The sequence below is a fragment of the Corvus moneduloides genome, chromosome 7 (genome assembly GCF_009650955.1).
Source record: "Corvus moneduloides isolate bCorMon1 chromosome 7, bCorMon1.pri, whole genome shotgun sequence".
Taxonomy (NCBI): Eukaryota; Metazoa; Chordata; class Aves; order Passeriformes; family Corvidae; genus Corvus; species Corvus moneduloides.
In genome coordinates, this window is record NC_045482.1 from 33021605 (window position 1) to 33042130 (window position 20526).

The 20526-nt window shown below is 40.7% G+C and overlaps 2 protein-coding genes across 2 annotated transcripts in view; one reads left to right on the forward strand and one right to left on the reverse strand.

Moving 5' to 3' along the window:
• The window catches only part of TMEM163 (transmembrane protein 163), a 96490-nt gene extending 90293 nt beyond the window's left edge, over nucleotides 1-6197 (reverse strand). The window contains exons 1-2 of the mRNA XM_032114988.1: nucleotides 5663-6197; nucleotides 495-614 (exon numbers count right to left, since the gene is read on the reverse strand). Coding sequence (XP_031970879.1) covers nucleotides 495-614; nucleotides 5663-5816 — 274 coding nt within the window. The 5' untranslated portion in view covers nucleotides 5817-6197. The remainder of the gene's footprint in view (nucleotides 1-494; nucleotides 615-5662) is intronic.
• Nucleotides 5034-20526, forward strand: part of ACMSD (aminocarboxymuconate semialdehyde decarboxylase) — a 40071-nt gene continuing 24578 nt past the window's right edge. Inside the window, exon 1 of the mRNA XM_032114986.1 lies at nucleotides 5034-5237. Within this exon, the coding sequence (XP_031970877.1) occupies nucleotides 5049-5237 (189 nt within the window). The 5' untranslated portion in view covers nucleotides 5034-5048. The remainder of the gene's footprint in view (nucleotides 5238-20526) is intronic.

Below are 20526 nucleotides of genomic sequence, written 5' to 3' on the forward strand. Positions count from 1 at the left end.
GTCATGAAATTTATAGAAAAGCACTGGTCTAATCTCTTCCAGATTAGCATTGTCTTAGGTTATCTGTCAGCGTAATACAGATAAATTATATATTTCTCCCTTACAATTCACTATTCTTTATTATAGCCTTCCCACTACAAATCCCAAACAGATTAAAAGTTGGCTTATGTGACCTCTTTGGTAAAAGGCAACCCACTGCATAAGGATTTTTACGCTATTCTCCAAAATGAACAGTTCCACATGTATAAATGCTAGCAGGAACCAACATCTCCTGTTTCTTTCTCCGACCTTCAACAACCCTCTATTCTGCAGAAAAAAACCCAACAGTTTTACTAATTTATAAGCACCATGCAGACACAGGCAGCCTAGAGAGAAACCTCTTTAGCAGTTGCAAAGAAAAAAACATGAGAAAGCTTCCACAAAGAAATTCTGAGAGACCAAAAGAAAAACATAAGGGAAGAGGTGTGAAGATTGAAAATATTCCCAATACTCACTGAAAGCAGCCACTGCAAGAGCCAATGTGACAATAATGGAGACCCAGGAAACCCACAATGCCTTCTTTCTGTAGCTTTGAGCTTCATGAGGTTTTAGCCTCATACTGCTTTCTAGTAAACCTGATAAGCAATAAGCAAAGAATGTATGAGCAATGCATTGCCCCTTTTAAAAAACCAGCTGTGTTAGTTCAGCCCTAGAAAACACATTTACATTCTATGTTACACACAGAAGCAATACAGGCTCAAAACTGCTCACATTATTAAGGTTAGGTGAATGAGGCCACCAGAAACATGTGAGTAAGCAAGAAGAGCACACACAAGCTGTTTTGATTCCACACAGAAAGACCCACAGATGAATCCCTTAAAAAGAGCACTGCATTCCAGTTATGGAAATTCACAAATCATTATGACTTCCACCTGCACCTTTACACAAGAAATGGCTCAGTCCTCTACTCCCTCAGATTAAAACTTGTTTCAGAACTTGAGGATCCTGGGGATAATTAACATAGGAGAAAAACTTGTGCTCACCAGTCCCTGTGGAATAACCTCCCAATGCACAGGGATACACCACACATATTGATCATCAAAGGACAAGCAGGCATGCCTCAGAATCAAAGCTATCACAGCTGAAAAAGCCTCTTGAAGCATCTTGTCCCTCATCTGGGTTAAGAACACATTCCCATCTAGAACCAACTGAAGAAGCAATTCTGCCCTTGCTGCAATCAGTGCAGAAGTCTGTTGAACACAAGGAAATGCTATTGCTTTTTCTCTTTTTTGATGCTTTCAATCTGTGGCAGTCTTTTGTCCACTGATCTTAAATCACAGAGAATGCAGGTTAAACATAAATTAACGACATCCTTTGGTTTTTATTCTCTCAGTCTGAGTCTTAAGCCACTCTTAAAACGTCTTCAGAATTTTATGTATTTCCATTCTGTACATCCCATTCTGATTATTTTATGCTTAATACAACTTGACATATACATTCTTTTTTCCATCAAGTTTCAGCTCAAATCTGCTTAACTGGAGAGAAAACCTGATGGTTTTAAATTTCTTAATGAGTTACTCCAGAAGATGTGGGTGGTTCCTCTCAGATTATGAGCACTTTTCTGAGAGATTTGCCTGCCCTGAATGCATTGAACTGAGACAGAGGTTTAACAGCACAACTTTCAGTAGCTGGTCTGAGGTCTTAGACAAAGGGTGGAGAACAGGGGCTCTGTAAGACTCAGCACCAGATTAAAACATAAGAGTTGAAGCTGTTACTATCCTCATCTTCCCCAGTTTTCCCTCTGATGGCTATTGCCACTTTCAAGGCAGGGACATCTGATCTGGTTCTCATGAATCCACACGATGTTTAACCAAGTTTATTAACCTTTAACAGATATTAATTTCAACTGACTGTAATATACTGGCTGAAAACTGCAATGGTTTTGGAATCAATTCAGAACTGAATCAGACATCTCTGCCCTGGGGGCAGCATTGTGTCAGCAGAGGGGCAGGCATCCAGAGGTGGTGAAATTTGAGCCATCAGATTTTATTCTGCCACTTGGAGTCTGTTAAAATTACAGGTTCTAATCCTGGCATAATTGGTGGGATTCATGCTGTCTTGGAAAAATTCTTCCTGCTTTTTACACCTCAGCTACAATAAAGCACAGAGGGTTTCTTTATAGGAGTTCAGAAAGCCACTCTGAGAATTTCATGCTTGTACCGTATTTTTAGAAAATTTAAAATATTATCACACTTTGTGCTGCTGCATTCTCCCTGCTTTATGAACGGGAAAGCATCTACAAACTTGCATGGACCAGGCCCTATACAAAAATTATTATGTCTATTTCTTATTACATGCGTTATTTGTCTAATACATGAAAACTGATAGATGACAACTCCAAAAGGTTTGAGTCTTTTACTCATAGTGCTGCACAGTTATTTCTCACATGCCTGCTTTCACTTGTGTGATTTTTTTTTTTTTCCACAAATGTTTGGCCTATCTTCTGCTACTATATATAAAGATGTACAGTTTAATTGCTGTCTGGTATGAGGTAATTTAACAACACATCTTGAAACATGGGAGGGATTTCTACTAATATAACCATAGAGAAAACACATCTTCTCATGTTTTGTGTACTCACCCCTCCTGTCCCCTCCCCAAACCAAGGATTTTAAATTATGGCCCACATCTTGTTGGAATGTAAAGCAGAGGTTTTTCTCAGCCAGTTTTGATTCTCAATATTTCAAACCTCAAATAAACATAGATCAGAATGACACATATCCGCACCTGTTTCTTTATTTAAAGACATCTTTTAATTCATGGCTACAGCTCACTAGTACCTGGGAAGTCCAACATACACAGTTGATACTTACAAATCAAGCAATATCCTAATTAAACTGAGGAATGAATAATAAGCCCCAGAGCTAGTGCAGCACTCCTGATTACTATTCACATGTCAAGCACGTGTCCAGTATGACAGAGACTGAGATCTCTATAAAACTCAACCACTTCTGCCGTGTGTGTGTGTGTGCGTGTGTGTCCCTCTGTCTCTCAAAATGGCTGGCATATTCTGGTTGTCAGCGATGTGATCCCCTCCTTCCTGAAATAATTCAAATACATCCTCTGTATTCAAAATTTTCACCCCCAAGAAAGATCATAAAATTGTTATGAGTGTCCTGGGGCCAGCATGGAAAAATACAAACTCATTCACATGACTACCAAGCCCATAGAACAAAAATTATTTAGGAGAAAAGACAGCTCATTAATTTACACACAAGAACAAAAGTCACAAGGTAAACCTCCATATTTTTTTCACTGACCATAAGAAAGCAAGTTTTAAGCATCCACAGGAGGATGAAAGTTAATCTTTCATCTGCTACAGAATGTTTTGCACTGCTACAAAAATAAAAAGCTAGCATCTACAAATGGAATTCCTCCGCCCTGAAATTAACATACTGAGTAATTTTATTGTCAATAATTTATTTAACACATGGATATCCTTAAGGTTTAGAAAACATGATGAACTGGCTAAATCCACTGGATTTTTAATTTATCTTTCAGTATCTTCACATATTAACAGATTTTCTTCCCATAAAAAAATCAGAAGGAGAAAAAAACCTGCCTAACAGTTGCAGAACACAAGCTTGGCATATTTGTGAAGTGATTCTAGGATATTCTTTACCATATGCTGACTTACCAGAAGTACTTTTCTGTTTGGCTAAGGGATCATTTTAAAATGTCAAGTTAGAAATTGTGGAAGAGACAAGGCTAATAAAAAAACCTGTTCACCTAAGGATGTTAATTTAGGGATCCCATCCACAAAATTATCACTTATTTTGGATCTGGCTCTTAAAGAGCAAATACCTTATTCCAAAATTTAGGGTTAGCTTTTATTTTTAGCAAACATGGAAGCATCATCTCTGTAACTGCATCTGGTGTGATTCATTGGAAAGGACTGTAGGCAAAAGTACAATCTAAAAGGACAGACTGTTAACATTTTCAACGGGGACAACCTGCAAAAAGCATACCAGATTTCCCTCTACAATGACTGGGAATTATCCTGGTATAGATGGAATCAGTAACTACAGGACAGGCTAAAAGAAAGGCACTGCAAGGGCCATAGAAAGAGCATGAAGGTAAGGAAGAAAAGAAAATCAGCAGCTTTAGCTTCATCTCCCTCATAGAAAGAGATAGGTTAGGTACAATAGACACTATCTTTGGAATTACCCTTAATGCCAAAAGGGACAGCTTTCACCTTTATCTCTGTCATACTGGGCACAAATTTAAAATTTCTGTAATCGAACTTCTGTGTTTGAACAACAATGAAAATTCCTCACTCATTTAAAAGAGAGCTGAAGCCTCAGATTGCCGTCAGGCAGGCACAATGCCTGTCCTCAGCCACGGGCAGTGACAGTGAGGGTACCCCTTGAATAAGGGGTGTCCCCTGCCCCAACACAACTGGAACCTGTGAGAAAGGTGGTGAATGCTCTTCCCCCCACTTCTCTACTTTGTGTCTACTATTTGTGAGCAGGCACAGGTTTTGGGAAGCTGGGCAAAGAACAGGAGATAGAGGAGAGTACATGCAAAGAGGTTATGTGGATGAAGACCGAGAGCACAAAAGGGACTCCTGGATGCTGAAAACAAAATGGAAAAGGAAGAAAAGGCAACAGGGAGGCTAAGGGAAATCAGTACATGAAATTAAAAGATGGAGACAAATTGCGTGGAAGAGGAGCCTGGAGGCGTTGTGGAGGACAGGGCAGTGGGGAGGGTTAAAATGGCAGCTGCCTTTGTGGGCGGCAGGTGAGCGAGTGCCTCACACACCCTGAACAGATGTCCGAAATGGATGTGCTTCGCACTAAAGCGTATGGCGGTTTGGAAGCAGGCAGCTTTCCATTCCTGGTCAGGTATTTAAGTAAATAACAAAAAACAAAAAAAAAACAAACAAAAAAAAAAAAAAAGGAGCTGTGTGGAAGTGCACAGTTCGGTGGGGGAAGGGAGACAAGGCGTGAGACAAGCGCCTCGACTTCAACCCCCAGCCCGGCTGGGGCGGACCCCCCAGAAACGCCCCGATGTGCCCCTGCTCGGGGGGCGGCTGCGACCACCCCGCCGGCTTGGGCACCTCAGCGGCCTCCCGAGGAAGCCTCCGGCCCTGCCTGGCCCTCCCGGGGGACCCGGGAGCCCCGCCGCCACCCGCGCCCCTCGCCCGGGCGCTGCCTGTGGAGCCATGTGCCGCCGGCAGCCGTTCCCCCGCCAGGCAGGCAAGTTCTCGGGCGAGGTGGGAACAGCCACGAATAGAGTTTATAAAAATACTTCAAAGCTGTCGCGGAGCGCTCGCACGGGAGCTAAAACGGGGAAGAGCTTCGAGGGCGGCGCGGGGGAATGCTCAGCGGGTGCCAGCGGCGGGATGAGGGGTAGGCGAGGGGGGCTGGAGGGGGCAGTTCGGGCGGCAAGAGCCGGTGTGCGGCTGCCAGGGCTGGAGGGGAGGGGGCAGGGCTGCTGCGGCGGCAGGGAGAGGGTACGGGTCCAGGAGAGCGAGTGAGAGGATGCTGCGGGAGGGTGTCGGAGGAGCCGTCGGGGTGGGTGTCAGGCGCCTCGGGACGCAGGAGAGGTGGTGGGGCTCGCCCCAGCGGAGGGCAGCGTGCGGGAAGGCGGGGGACGGACGGACGGACGGACGGACGCTCACCTCTGTCCTCCGGCCCCTCGCTGAACTGCCCGCTCTCCCCGATCCGCAGCTGCTCCTGCTGCTGCTCCCGGGGAGCCGCCGGCGGGTTGGCCCCGGGGGGCTGCACGATGGCGGGGTCCGGAGTGGTGTCCAGGGGGGCAGCGGGCGGCTCCATTTCTTGCGGGGCGGCGGGAAGCGGCCGGAGGCTGTGGCAGGGAAGCGAGGAGCGAGCGGAGCATCCAGCCCGGGTGCGAGCCCGGGGAGAGGAGGAGACTTCGGCTCAGAGCATCAGGGAGACGCGGACGGGCAGCGAACAAACTCCGGGCGCTCCTCGCCAGCCGCTGCCCGCGGCCGCCTCATCACTGCCCGCGGCGGAGAGAGGCAGGTGGGAGCGCGGTGCCGCCTCCCGGCGCTGCCCGTCCCCTCCCCGCCCCGCCGAGCTCCGCCGGCGGCGGGAGCTGCTCAGGAAGCGGGAGCCTCCTCAGCCTCCCCTCGCCATGGCGGGCTCTGCCTCCTCCTTCTCCCGGAGCCGAGCCTCAGGGGGAAGAGCTGTCCAGGGACTGTCCAAAGCAGGAGCGCTCCCGCCGCTCCCGAGGGCTGCGGATGCCGGCCCTGCGCAGCGAGGCCCCGTCCGCCTCGCCTCCCCTCACACAGGTAAAGACCCAGCTCCCCTTTGCTGGGGATTTGCTCATCCTCCATCTGCCTTTGCCCTTTTTCGGGATCAGAGTAGAATCGCCTCACACCGGCACCTCTCAGACCCCGCAGCACTAACGTTCTGTCACACACTCAGAGTTGCCTTAAAACTGCCCTCGAACGTACAGCAATCTCATGCTGAAGCATGGGGTTAGACTCGCTGGCGTTCAGAGCTGTCCTCAGATTGCTCACCTGCCTTTCCTAGGGCTGCAGAAGAACATAGGAACAAAACTAAAATCTCAGGAGCACAGAAATGTTTTTTTAAAATGTAAAATTTTACAGATAAATTTGTGCCAGGGCTGCTTGCTTCTTCTCTGCTGGTTTCTAATGACTAGATGGAGAGGTGCAAACAAACAAAGCATTCTTTGTGCGAGCACAGTCTCCCAGCTGCATGCTTACTCGCATGCAGATATTTTGAAGCTGCATCATGTTTTGACTTGAAAAATTTTTCTAGGAAAGTATCAGAAGACATTGTAGCCCTGGTCCTTAGGTGATACATAAGGATACGATCCCCATTTAAGTTACATGAAAATGAAATTGCCTTTCTCCTTTGAGAAACTAGTGAATTTGGGCAGTCTAGAAAGGCCAGCAGGAAATTAATATTTATGCCAACATAGGGACATGAGTTTATAAACTGTCAGAATCCTGCTGATGTCAGCCTTACAAAAAGTTTTGTAGCAGTTTAGTAATATCTGTCTAAAAATGGTCAGTGCAACGTTATTATCAAAATGTCTTAATTTTAAAAAATACTTCTTACAACTGTGTGCTAATCTTCAAAATCTTTTCATCTGAATTTTAAATCATTAATTATTTGAAAAAGTATAAGTAGAAGTATAAGTAAATGTTAAGTGGCATAAAATACTGGTTTAGAAACTGATTGGCATTTTGACAATCTTGTGGAATGAAGATGGCTGTTGTAATGTGAGGGATTGGTGTCTTTACCTAATCTTACGATTTCTTTGTGTGTAGTCTATCATACCTACTATATGAAATATTTTGATGTCTTCATGTCTTTCACCTAAATTTCACCTTCACCCCTAGCTATCCCTAGCCTGCTTTGCGATCCCAGAGCTCTTGCTCTTCTAGTTGGATCAGCATTAATATGAATATAAGCAATGCCAAAATTAATTGCTTTTTCCTGATGAAATGGATAGTAAATTACAACGTGCCTATTTGATATTAATGTCAAAAGAGGTTGGTTCTCACGTGCATAAGTTAACACAAGTGAGTTATTTTGAGGGATGCGTTATTTTGAGGTTTGGGCTGAGTTGTGAGGAGTTGAAAACTAGCAACTCAAATTAAAAAAAAAACCTGTGATTTTTTTAAAGGCTTTTTATTAAGCTCTGGTTACCTTGAACCTGCAAGATGCTAGAGCAGATGGATGTATGCCCATGAGAGGTGAATGAAAAGTAGAAAAAGCTCACCTTTTGTTGTTTACCATAAAAATAGATGTCTCTATCACTTAAAATGTGTCTTTAAAGTGAGAATCCTTAAATGAATAGAATCAGTTTTGTAACCTGGTCAGAGACAAGAAATGGGGACCAACAACTTTTCAAGACCTTGCAAGGATACAGAAACCTTTGGTGAGTCAGGTTGGGGAGACACCATCCCATGCAGAGTGCAGCCAGGACAAGCCATAAAGAGTCCCTTGAAATTGCTGCAACATATACAATGTTCCCTAATACAATTACTGCAGGATCCCTCCTCTTTTATAGAGATAAATCCATATCTGATCCATTCCAGTAAGAACTTTCTTATTCCTTGCATAAATGGAAAACTGACTAGTGATTTTCCTTGAACACTACCTCCTTTCTCTTGGTCTCTCCAAGCTATTTTGGTATTCTTATAACTTCCAGAAATCAAACCAAGAGGAAAGTGCCTGTAGATTCCTAATTCCATGTCTTTAAAAGGAGGTCAAAGGAGTAGGTTTCCAAATGATTTAGAGAAAAATAGGAACTAAGAACACCAAAGCACAAGTTTTAAACTTTAATGTGTTTCTTTCTCCTTTTTTGGTTGTCCTCAATTGCTGCTCTTACATAAAACTGTGTGTGGCGGGGACTGGAGCTGTCTCTAATTGTATAATTGCTGTGGTGTTCAGGCTATAGCAAAGAATATGAAGCCTGCAAAGAGTATTATAGGTTTTTTAAATGACTCTCTTCAGTGCTTTCAAACACAGCCTCGCATGAGAAGGGTCATACACTGCATTTAGCAAATACAAATTCAAAACAGATCAACAATGAAGGGCCCTTCAGATCACACCATTGTCTATACAGACTAGCTACTAAGAAGCAGAAAGACTGTCACATCATAGCTGCTGGAAGCTGCTTTCCAGCATTGCCTGTTATTTCTCATGACACTCATTCACATGAAGTGTATTCCATTGGATAAACATGTAGGGCTAGATTTTTATAAACATGGATCCTGTTTTCCAGCCCTGTTGGAGTTCTTGTGTAGGAAACCTGTAGGTAAAGTCAATGACGATAAAAAAAGGCCTCAGTCTAATAGCCATATGATTTTATTTCTTGGCCCCTCAAACCTCCCTTTGTTGGATATGAAAAATGGAAAGCCAAAATCAATTAAAAAAAAAAAAAAAAAAGGCCGTATCTCTGGATGCAGTCTAACTAGACTGACACCATCTTATCTTCTGTAGCTGCTGCAAGATTAATACATACTTGTAGAACTTTGTTCCCAGCTGGAGCTGCCTGTAATTTCTGCAATATTTTGGCATTTAGAGAAAGGAGATTTCAGATGAGATGAAAGTCTTATGCATCACAGCAAAGAGCAACAACAAAAAGAACTTCCTTATCTGTATTGTCTGTGGTCTGCTTTTCCTGTGGTCCTTCCTTCCTTCCTTCCTTCCTTCCTTCCTTCCGAATTCCTTCCTTCCTTCCGAATTCCTTCCTTCCTTCCTTCCTTCCTTCCTTCCTTCCCATGAATAATATCAATCAGATTTGAATTTCTGGTTTTCCTTTTCATTTTAGAGCTACTGACTGCAATGTTTTCACTTGAATTAGCAGGACACAGTGGTGCACTCAAAGGCTCCTGAGAAGGAACTTTGCTTGGTTTCATTGATGTTAACTTGTCCATGTTCCATATTGACCAACATCTTAAGTACAGCACTTAACCTAAGAGCACTGCTGCGTATTTGGAAAGAGCTGGTCAGCTGACCTGGTGATTATTTTTTATTATGCTTAAAGGCATAAGAGCAAGATAATGCCATTCACCATTTTGTTTGCTGGGTTGCATGTCACACACATACTAAACACAAAACTGCCCTTTTTTTGGCAACAAAATACTGTGTTTGTCAGTGGCATTGTATTGCAGTATCAGGAAGTGCAAGTGTCAGCCAGGATGGTTTTTTAGTTCAGTCTATCAGACATTTCATGGCTGAGAGTCAAAAGAAAATGCTCACTTCTTACTTGATCAATATGCCTTTCATGGCCCTACCACAGGACCAGTTCTTCAGGGGACACATCTCAAACAACCCAGAACCCATCCTGTTCTAAAGGCACAGGCAGCCATCTGTCCCATAGAGGTCATCACTATAGCTCATCTTCAGTGTCACTCCTCTAGGACCAACTCTTGAGTTAGCCTGATATTCCAAAAGGCAACACCTTCAATAAGTGTTTATGGTGCTGAAATGTTCTGCAATTTTGCACTACAGCTCCCTTGTCATGTCTGTTTGTGGATGAGATGGTAAGATCATTCTTGGCCATTTAGACATGTCCTCCTCTAATGACTAGATTAAATACGTCTCTTTAGTGATGAAAACCTCTAGATTCTGTATTTCACTTTTTTTCATGAACCCAATAATTTCTTTCAATAGTCCCTTAATTGTCTTGTGCGAGGTTGGCTGCCATAGTTTTCTTTTCTCCTACAAACAAATAGTTTTCTTCTACAAACAAGTTAGGATGTTTTTTTAACTCTGTTTGTTTGCTAGTTTATTTGGTGGCATGCAGGCAGAGGCAGACACAGATCTTGCTCTTGTTCTGTAGCTCACCTATAGCCCCACAGCATTGTCAGTGGTCAACAGGATGAGGACACCAGGTTCTTTTAACCTGGTCTAAATACCTCTAAGCCTAGTATTAGTCACCTTGGGTTTTTAATTTAAAATAAAAGATAATTTTGATGTTAGTACACAACACTGCATTAATTTTTAAACTGCAGAGCATGCTTAAATTATTATCCAATGTATGTAGTCTTTTTCTCTTGCGCTGGGCTAAGTAGAGTTTAAATTGAAATCGTCTCTCTTCTTGGCATTTTTAGACTGAATATTAACTTGGGTCAAAAATAATCAGAATGTTATTTTGGAAAACGAATATGATAATTCAGTACCTTTTCCTTCAGACTGTGAAAGAGTGCCCATAATATAATTCCCAGAGAATACAGCATGCAGTGACCTTGGTAAGTAATTGATGACACCTCACATAAGCACCTACCCTTTCCCTACACAATGTTGTTGCAGGATCATATTTGCAAAAAATGCCACAGCCAGCACGAGCCACAAGCATTGATAGATTTCATTGTGGCAACAAAGGAGGAATAAAAACAGAGGCTGCAAAATATGTCATCTAAAAATGAGCAGAAAATCTTGGAAAAGATTCTTTACAGTGAGCATTTTCCAACTATTTTAAAAGCTCTTCTTAATTCAAGATAAAACTGCTGTGTAAATATGGGAAACCATAAAAACTAATCTGTTTTGTTCAGAGAAATATTTTGCAGTTAAGCAAGGCTAAATGTGTCTATTCCAAAACACGTTATTTCTTTATATCACTGTAGACATCCTGTTTCCAGGTTTTATGTAACTGAACAAAAATGACTTATTTGACAGGGGTTATATTTAATTGTTAATATTCACAAGTATAGAAGAGAAATGGAAGGAAAAATTCATTTTCAAGAGGTAGCAACCTGTTACTTTAGTCATAATCTTCCTCTTTTTTACTTCTTTCTGTTTTTCACATTAAGCAGAGAGATCTTTCTTCTTCCAATGAGACTCTGACCATAGCCTAATGGATGATGTGAATTAAGCAGCTGAGATTTCCTTTTTGATCAAAGAAAAGAAAAAAAGGAAGCTAGGAAATTCCTGGGAAACAAAATAATATAATTTAGTAATAAACTTATCCAATTGCTTATAATTACTTGATGATAATTCCCATCCTAAGGCATCTTAACAACCAGGCACTTCCAACATATTTGCATAACTTCATGTTTCCTCACGTATCTTCTAAAAATTTCTACACAATTTTCCATTAAGTTCATATGGTTAAACATGAGATAAGTGAACTATAGAAATCACAAAACATCCTTTTTATCATATACAGATTGGGTCATTTTCCTCTTGCTAAGTCCATTCCTCCTGATGCACCTGTCTACCGAGCCCAATTCCCACCATGCCAGACCCAGGTTTTGTTAAAAAGGCTGCATGAAAAGGTAGATACCCATTTACTTCCTACTCAGATTCTCCCCATGCATGTATGAAATATTTATAGTTTGTAAATTTTACCCTATGCATTTTTTAAAAAATTGAGAGTTGTAATCCCTACCTTGAAGGTAAAGATCTAATGGGAAACGGGAGTAGTTGCATTTCCTAATGGGATTTGCCTGTGTCAGAAAAGAGATGTAATAGGTTTTATGGGGAATAGAGCCCAACTCACGTCTTTCCTGATATTTTAAACTCTAATTTGTGATTTGGGTTGGTGTGTTACTCCTTGTGTCATCAGCAACACGGGTTTTTTTTCTTGCTGTATTTTTATCTTTATCAAAGGACCCTGTGTTGAGTGCTTGAGGGAATTACCCTTCTACTCCCCTGTAGCAATAATACTTAGATTGCTTCTTCTCTGCTCCACAGCTCACTTTTGCTCTAAGTTGTTTGATAAACTCTATGAGATGATAATATTTCTGCTTTTTATTGAAGAGTATTTTATCCTTTTCTGATGACAAATGAACTGTAGCTAGGATTCTGCACATTCCTACTTGAGAATTTAGCAAGGATTACTATAGAAAGTGTTTGGAAAAAGCCTGATAGCCACCGCCAAAATGAGTATTTTGTAAAACATGTTCTTCATAGCCTGGAAACTATACACATTTCTCTGTGTGCCAGTTTTGGGGGCTTTTTGACACCTTCTCAAGCAGATGTTTGACACTTTAAATCAAACTCTGCTAGGTCTTGATGGACATCAGATTTCTAGTACCTAGAGGAATCTGTTACCCACTTGATGTTTTTTGCCTGTTTGATTTTGTTACTGGTTTGTTTTTTGGTTTTTTTCTGAAAGAAATAGAGTTAGTTTCCTGAGTCCTGACATACAATTTGGGTCTGAATACTTCATTTTAATGAAGGGAGATGGTGTAGATAAAATAATTAAATTCTTTAGGTAATAAATTTTTGGAAGAGGCAGAAGTATTGTCAACAACATATAGAGGAGTTATAACAGATTTCTGCATTCTTTATTCTCATGATATATTGATTGTTTCTCATCCTCTTAAAGAGTGAGTCACATAATTCATGTCATCCTTCTTTCAAAAATAAATGGGGGCCATTTTTTTGTGGAATTCAAACCCAGAAGTTTGAACCCAAAAGCCAGGCCCTTCTCTGTGTGCAGCAGAAGGAAAAGCAATGGCTCCTTTTGATCTTGCACAGGGAAATACGCTGTGAATATTGACATTTGTCTATCCATAGTGAACATTGTCAGATCTGGATTTATGGAAGATGGATAAGGTTAAAAGCCCCACTAAAACATTTATATTATATTAGCAGTGATAGAGCTGTGCGTGGCTGTTAGCATTTGCCAATTTTACAAGGGAGAGGAGCATCTTTAGGAAATTGAAGAACTTTCCTCCGTAGAATGAAGAGTGTTAAACCCACTTCACCTATGAATGTCTTTTTAAACAACCAGTAAAATTCAAATTTAAAGGCAATTGAAGTTTGAAGCTCAGAATGTCAGTGAAATTTTGAACCTCTGCTGCAATAAAATTGTCCTGTAACCAAGAAGAAAGATGACAATGTCAGTCATATAATTTAATCAGACTATGATAAAAGTCAATTTCTGCCTCTTTCAGATTCTGTCTAAAGCTTTTGATGATGCCTAAAAGTTAACAAGGGACAGGCAGTCACAGAGTAATGCACACAGCCCCCTCTCCATCATCAACATCATCAAGACCACTGATATTTTTGGTGTTTGGGGGCTGGGATGCCTTAATAACCACAGAAGTTTCACTTAATTTTCACATTCTTCTATAAGAAATGTGTGTTTCAAGAGGTTGTATTTTACTGACAGAATTTATATAGTTTGATTATATTTTGCTCTATCCACTGATTAGCACAGCTGATACTGGACTATACAAATTACTTCTCTTAGATTTTTCCCTTACTGTTGATTTTAGAAGGGCTGTCAATGAAGTAAACTACTTATCTGATACTGATAGTCTATCTAAGCCCCTTATTCTACTCTATCTTTTTACAATAAGCCTATTTCCTTTACCCTATATAACTTTGAATTTTGGTCACTTTGTTTCCTTTTTTATTTGTGGGTACAGAAAAGTGACCTCATACTTATGAAGATCATTAATTGTGAAACTCTCTGGAATTACAGGTTGTTCTGGCTGATGTATCAGTAAACTTTGAATTGTCTCCTTTATCAGCCTGAAGTTTGTGTAATTGTGTTGACCAAAAATTCAATTTCTAAATAAAATTTAATCAGGAAATAAAATCAAGAAGCTACCAAGGTCTGCTTCACATCCCATAATCATTTTAAATAGATGTTTGTTGAGATTTTTTTGCTTATCTTAACTTTTAGGATAAAACAGGCTTGGAAAATATTTGAATTTTCATGGCATCATAGAACAATTTGAGTTGGAAGGGACATTAAAGATCATCTGTGAAGATCTGTTTTTGTGGAGGTTTGGAAAATTAAGTTATAGTTCTTTTGCTTTAAACTTACTTCCCTATTAAAACTGTCCAGTGGTTGCAGCACTAATTGGATTGATATTGCATGGGATAGCCAGACTTGTTGCATGTAGACTTGTTGATTTTCCCACTAGATGGCATTATGCATTAAGTGCAAGTTAATTTATAGCTTGACTATAGTTGCACATGCTAAAGATTTAAAAAATAAGAAATTACCTATTGTGTTTGCTCTTAGTCTATGCTTAGAACTGTGGCTTAAAAATCCCTTGACCTAATTCTACCTAACAGCAACCCAATCCATGCTTAATGCATCAAATATGGATTTACTCAAAGCAATAAAGGAAGTCAGCCATGGCAACAATATCTGATCATGTGTGCAATGTGCTTTTTAGAATAAAACTTGTCCAACCATTTCTGCATTTACCATTTAAAGACTGACTTCAATGCTGCAAATTGCTTCCTTTCTGGCTGCATTCAACTGGAATGATAGGAAGTGTCCTAAGTAAAGCTGCAGTGCTGAAGATTGCTTTTAAATAAAGAGCCCCACATGAGCTTTTTTTTTTATTTAGTAGCTAATTCAGGATAGGTAATCAGAATAATTTATCACTTCGAGTTTAAATATAGAGATGCTGGTTTTTTCCTCCACCCAGATGAAGTGAACTACTAGCAATTTCCTTACAAAATTATATGGTGCCCAAGAGTGAGGCTTCTAGAACTTAAGGTCCTGACCAGTGAAGCACCCTCTGAGATGGAGCAGAAGTCTAATGCCTTCAGAAGAACTGATCAGATGTGTGTTACCCAGGGCACACTTCCCTGTATTCTGTATTCTGAGCTGTGATTTTTCTTTATTCTTCGTGTAGAATGTAAGAGGCTCCAGGCTGGAAAGCAGTAATCCAATATTACAACATTTTACTGTAAGAAGGGTGTAGAATATGAGCTGGATGAACCAGTTCAGTTAACCTGGGCCAGTAATGGAAAAGGACAAAAATTCAAGTAAATATTAGCTTAGTATTAAAAAGATCCTTTAAATCCTCGTGCTGTTGGAACACATAATAGAAAAGTAGAACTTGTGCTTAAGGTTGTTTCTAAATTGATTTTTGTGAAAAGGACACAATGCCAGCTTGAAAAATTTACCAAAACATTGCCGTGAATTCAGGCTGTTAAACTGTTTGTGTTTTCTGTTTAAAACTTTATTTTACTTATGCTACCCCCTGAGCTTCAACAAACTATAATTTTAATTGTTCTGTGCAGTGCATGGCTGTAGATAATGCAGTGTATGATTCCTTGACATAGAAATGTTTATGGTTTGTATTTGCCTATGGTGGTCAATGGGATTCAACCCTTTTGTAACCCTGCTACGAAAAATACCTCATCAGAGCTGCCTTCAACTAAATTGTTCAAGTACCTACAAACTGCAGATATGAAGTAGGATATAGATCCACTGAATTAGAGCAACTGGTTGCCTCTTGTCACTTAAGATGAAGAGATTGAATGTAGCTTTTAGTTGGTTAGTAATATTAGAAATTAGTAGACATTAATTATTGTTAATTATATTATTGGCTAATTTTAATAAATACACATATTTCATTACTAGGATCCAAAACTTGAGAGTTTCACAAATGGTATGAAATCTTACTGCTAATTAACAGATTTTCATATGAAAAGGTTAGTGACAAGAATTTCCTTTATTATTTAGTCAATGGTGAGCGCTTACTGAAAATCGACATCCAGATCCTGGTTTTTGAAGTGTGTATTTTACATTGTGATCCTACTAGTTATTCCCCAAGCCCCCAAGGGATATTAATACACCAGTTGTTCAAGAACATAGAGCAGAGATGAGCCAGCATGTCAGAAAAATGGATATTTGGAGGCACGTGTTTTCTTTCTGTTCGTAAAAAGGCTGAATTACTAGAGACAAAGGGATTTTAAAACACCCATTCACCAGCCAGTGCATTACATGAATGTGTAAAACACTGATTACAAATGACCACAGTGCTCAGAAGCAGCTCAGCCCAGTTCTGCTCTGACATTGCAGCGTCGGCCACGACAAGGCAGCGCCAGCCTGCATCACTTCCCACAGGCAAAATCCACGGCCATCAATAGGAGATCAGTGCTCTCTGTGAACTCTGCAATCACTGTTTGCTGCTCTACAAACTGCAGCCTGCACTATTCACAGGGAGCTGCACAAACATTATTAACAAATCTGTGATTTATAATGCAGATCTTTCTTTTGAGGCACAAAGCTGGCACGGGCCATCAGACCTAGCCCAAAACCAGAAGTCTGGTGTTTAATTACTGAACTCCAGGCAAGGTTTACTTGTGATTCCTCATTGAAATGGGTCTGTCTTTCCAGGGGCTCAAAATTACTTTTTGAATCTCCACTTGATTGATCTCTTCTATAACAATTTGGTTTCCTGGTGACTTAAGGGGCCTTTCTGTTGGGTCTGAAATGATTAATTACCATAGAGTTCTTCTAAAGCACCTGCATTTTTTATATTATTAAAAAGCTTACACGAAACATTAGATGACAATGAGTGGCAATGTCCTGAAGAAGAAAATAGATCTTATTTAGGAGTGACTTTTTTTATGATCTTCACACTCAGAAATGAACACAGATGTTTTGATGTATCTGCAATACAGTCTTGCCTGTAGTTGTGACCAAGAAAGTGCCGATTTCTTAATCTTTTTCAGCACATAAAGAAAAAAAAAATCAAGCAAATTAGTAAAACACATTTAAACACAGCCAGGAAGTCGTGGATCTATTTTAGTAATTGTGAAGAAGGTGGCTCTTCCTCAGAGGATGTTATTAAATTCCAAATGTCGGAATAAAAAAAGAAAAAGCAGTACCTGCCTGTTCATAGTTGAACTCAGCAAGTGAAAGCAGGCTCCAGAAACGTTCTGTGGAAGTATTCCTCTGCCAAGTTCCCTCCTCCAGATGAATGAATAAAACCCCAAACATTTACATTGTAAACATCTGCAGAGCTGGAGAGGTCTTTGCTTTGGCACTCCCTTTCTTTCTGAAGCAGTGAAAGCTCTGAGAAGACTGTCCTTGTCCCCAAAATTCAGATGCACCCAAAGAGTGGCACAGAGAGGCCTCTGCAAAGAGGGAAAAGTGAGGATTTGATTATCTAGTACACAGGAAAAAAAGTTGTTCAGACAACATATAGCAGGAGTTACTATTTATTTATTTTAGGCACCAGCTTTCTAAATAATTGAAAAAATTTCAGATGCTACCATGGGGTATTAACTTGGAAATTATGACTTCTTGGTATCTGTAAGCTTCATTCCATCTGTTCTTTCTATGTTTATGCTGTGGTATCAGTCTGGTTACTCCCATTGCACAGGAGTGACACTTGGCCTGGTACATGCTTAAATAGAATATTTTTTATTTGCTTAAGTCTATACAATGGAAAAAAAAATAAAGTCCTATTTTTCTCATACTGACATTTTTAAAAAAATCTATTTAATATTTTTGGTAGAAGATTTCTATACCAGATAAATGCATGGTAAGAGTAAATTGCAGAATTGCAATTGTAGTGTATTAAGAAAATAATTATGTTATTTGAAAGATAGGCACATAATTTTCTTTTATTCTCTTAGAATGGCAGTTGACTTTCAACAATGTAATATGTTCTAGAAATAAGGATTCGTTTATGGCTTAACTTAGGCAGCAGAGCACACAGTAATGGTCACGAATCTGGCAGAGGACACTGTTTGCCTTCACGACTGTGTGATTCATCAGAACTCTTGCTCAGATGGTGGTCACAGAGCAGTGCGGGGCTGCCACAGGCGTCAGCAGCCTTGGACACCTTTCCACTATAAGTTCTAGGGACACAAAAAGGCTGTGGCAGGTCTAATAGAGAGCCCACCTGAGGAGCATCACCCTGAGTTTGTGCAACTGTGAAGCTTCACTATGCAGAGTTAATAGCTGAGATCTTGGAAGCATCAGTACAGAGTCACCCCTGAGCTAAAAAGCCCAACTTCTCTGCAAGGCTAAACGGGCTCAAGATACAGAGCAGCAGCTCTGATGTCTGTCTAAACAGAGGCTCTTACAGTTGTTTGTTTCTGCAAAGGCTTTTTAATAACAAAGTGAAAAACCTACTACTCTTCAGCATTTAATGATGACTACGCCTGCACTGCTGCCGCCTTGAGCTGGTTTAGCTGGCTCTAGATTGGAGGTGAGGGTGCCTTTTCTGTTGCATAAATGTGTATAAAGGAAACCCTGGCAGTGCAGTCTAGCTGGCTGTGCAAATCACCAGGACCTTAGGCAGAAAAAGCTGGAGTTTTTGGTTCATGGCATTGGAGAATCATAACACCACCCACTCTCTGGAATACATCTTGGTTAAAGACTTTACTGGTGTAGCTGCAGCTGGACATGTCCTCCTGGTGTAGCTCTACTGGTGAAATGATGTCTTCCTGTCAAAGATGGCACTTGAGAGCTACGCATGGAGACTGCTGCATGAGAACTGCATGATTTTATTCCTCATTAGGAGAGAAACCATACCATTGTTGTTATTCCCCACAGAACTCAGACCACACCACTCCCACTGAAGTCTGTGTTCTTTGGAGTCCCAGAAGAGGTCTAAGTTCTGTGATCAGGCTAATTTAATAGGAGAGGTTTAATTATTTGATACTAGAGGAAAAAAAAATAGAATTACTGACTTTTGCATCCTTTCCAAATCTGACATTTCCAAGCAGGTCTGTAATGGCAGTCTCAAAGGACCTGTGCAGTCCCCAGCACAGCCAAAGGATAACCTGTTGCTAAGCAACCAATATAAGTGTGCTGCTCAACATTTATTTCATTTGGAAAGGAACGTATTCTTTAAGTACTTCATCTTAGCTACTAAGCACAAAGAGTTTTCCACTTGTTTTTCTGTAGCTGTGCACATGTGTAAAACAGCCAATTTGCACAATCAAGCGTGCAATTCCAAGAACAGGGGCCAGACAGGAACATGAAAAATGGAAGGTATAAAAACCTGGCACGAGTACTTTAGCCGTTTCTGAGATCAGCATCCTGAATTTGCCTCTTTGTGTCTTTGTTCATCCTACTTGAAAATGGGCTGCCTCAGAGCATGGATGTGGCAGAGCTCTCTGCAGAGCTTACCAGTGTTTGTTGATGCAGCCTCTTTTGAAGACGTCAGGGTTTTCTCACTGATATGAGAAAATACTTTTCACCCCGATAAACAAAGGCCAGAACTGGACAACAAATTTCCATCCTGAAGACTCCAAATCTCAGATTTTGCACTTGTTTCAGAAAAGCAGCTAAATAGCTTCAGAAAAAAGCACTTAATGCCCTAAAATTAACACAATTTTCACTTTAGTGCTTGTCCCTTCAGTGAAATAGAACCCTACAGATCCGCTAGGCTTGTGTGTGTGTATCTGAAATCAGCCTTGGCTGAACAGTCTATAGCTGGATTGTCCTTGAAAGAGTTGTTAGTCATGTTTTCAGTTTAGAGTAGGTTGGATGCCTGCGTAGCTGAAGAGCTTTTTGTTCCTAGTCAGTGAAGGTCTTTCTGCTGCTGACCCAATGGATCATGTTGGATATAGACAGCTATCTCAGTGCCCTTCGATCAAGTGACATGGATCCACATTTTGGCTTCAACTGGTATGGTTTCCAAACGATGTGTTTTGTTAAATGAAATGCAGTGTGGGAGTACTACAGTGTTTGCAAGCTAAGCTGTGTCTTGGGAGCACTAACTAACAACTAAGGCTTTTTTTAGAGCTGAGGAAAATTAAGCTCAGTGTTGAAGAAATGCAGCTGAGCTCTGCATGGAATCCTGCAGCTTTGGTGACTGAAGAATGTTGGTGTCTTAGACTAGTCAGGTGCACAAATCTCTCCCTACCCCTCTCCTTCACTTCACTCTGCTTTCTATGCTAAAGCAGGGAATTGTCTTCCAGACATCCCTTTATTGGAGGACTCACTTTAGGTGTTTGCCTCCCATCCATGGATTCATGATGCGGAGTTCCCAGAGCTGAATCAATATTTCTTTCTTCTGTCAGCTCTAGTCCATGCAGGAACACTGCTGTCAACAGGCTGACATTGCAGTGCCACATCACACAGCATGGCTGTCACATTTGGGAGCAGGAGAGCAAATTTGCTGCTTAACCTGGCAGCCTGGTCACAAACAGATTGATTTTGGTTTTGACACAGAAATAATAGCTGTTTTCAATCCCAGAGTTTTGATCTGTTAAAGTAAATTGTTGGCTGTCTTGCTTTATTTGGGGAATACTTCCCCAAAACTGCTGCTTCCTATTTCTTTCGAACATTCAGTCTTCAGTGACCTCTTGC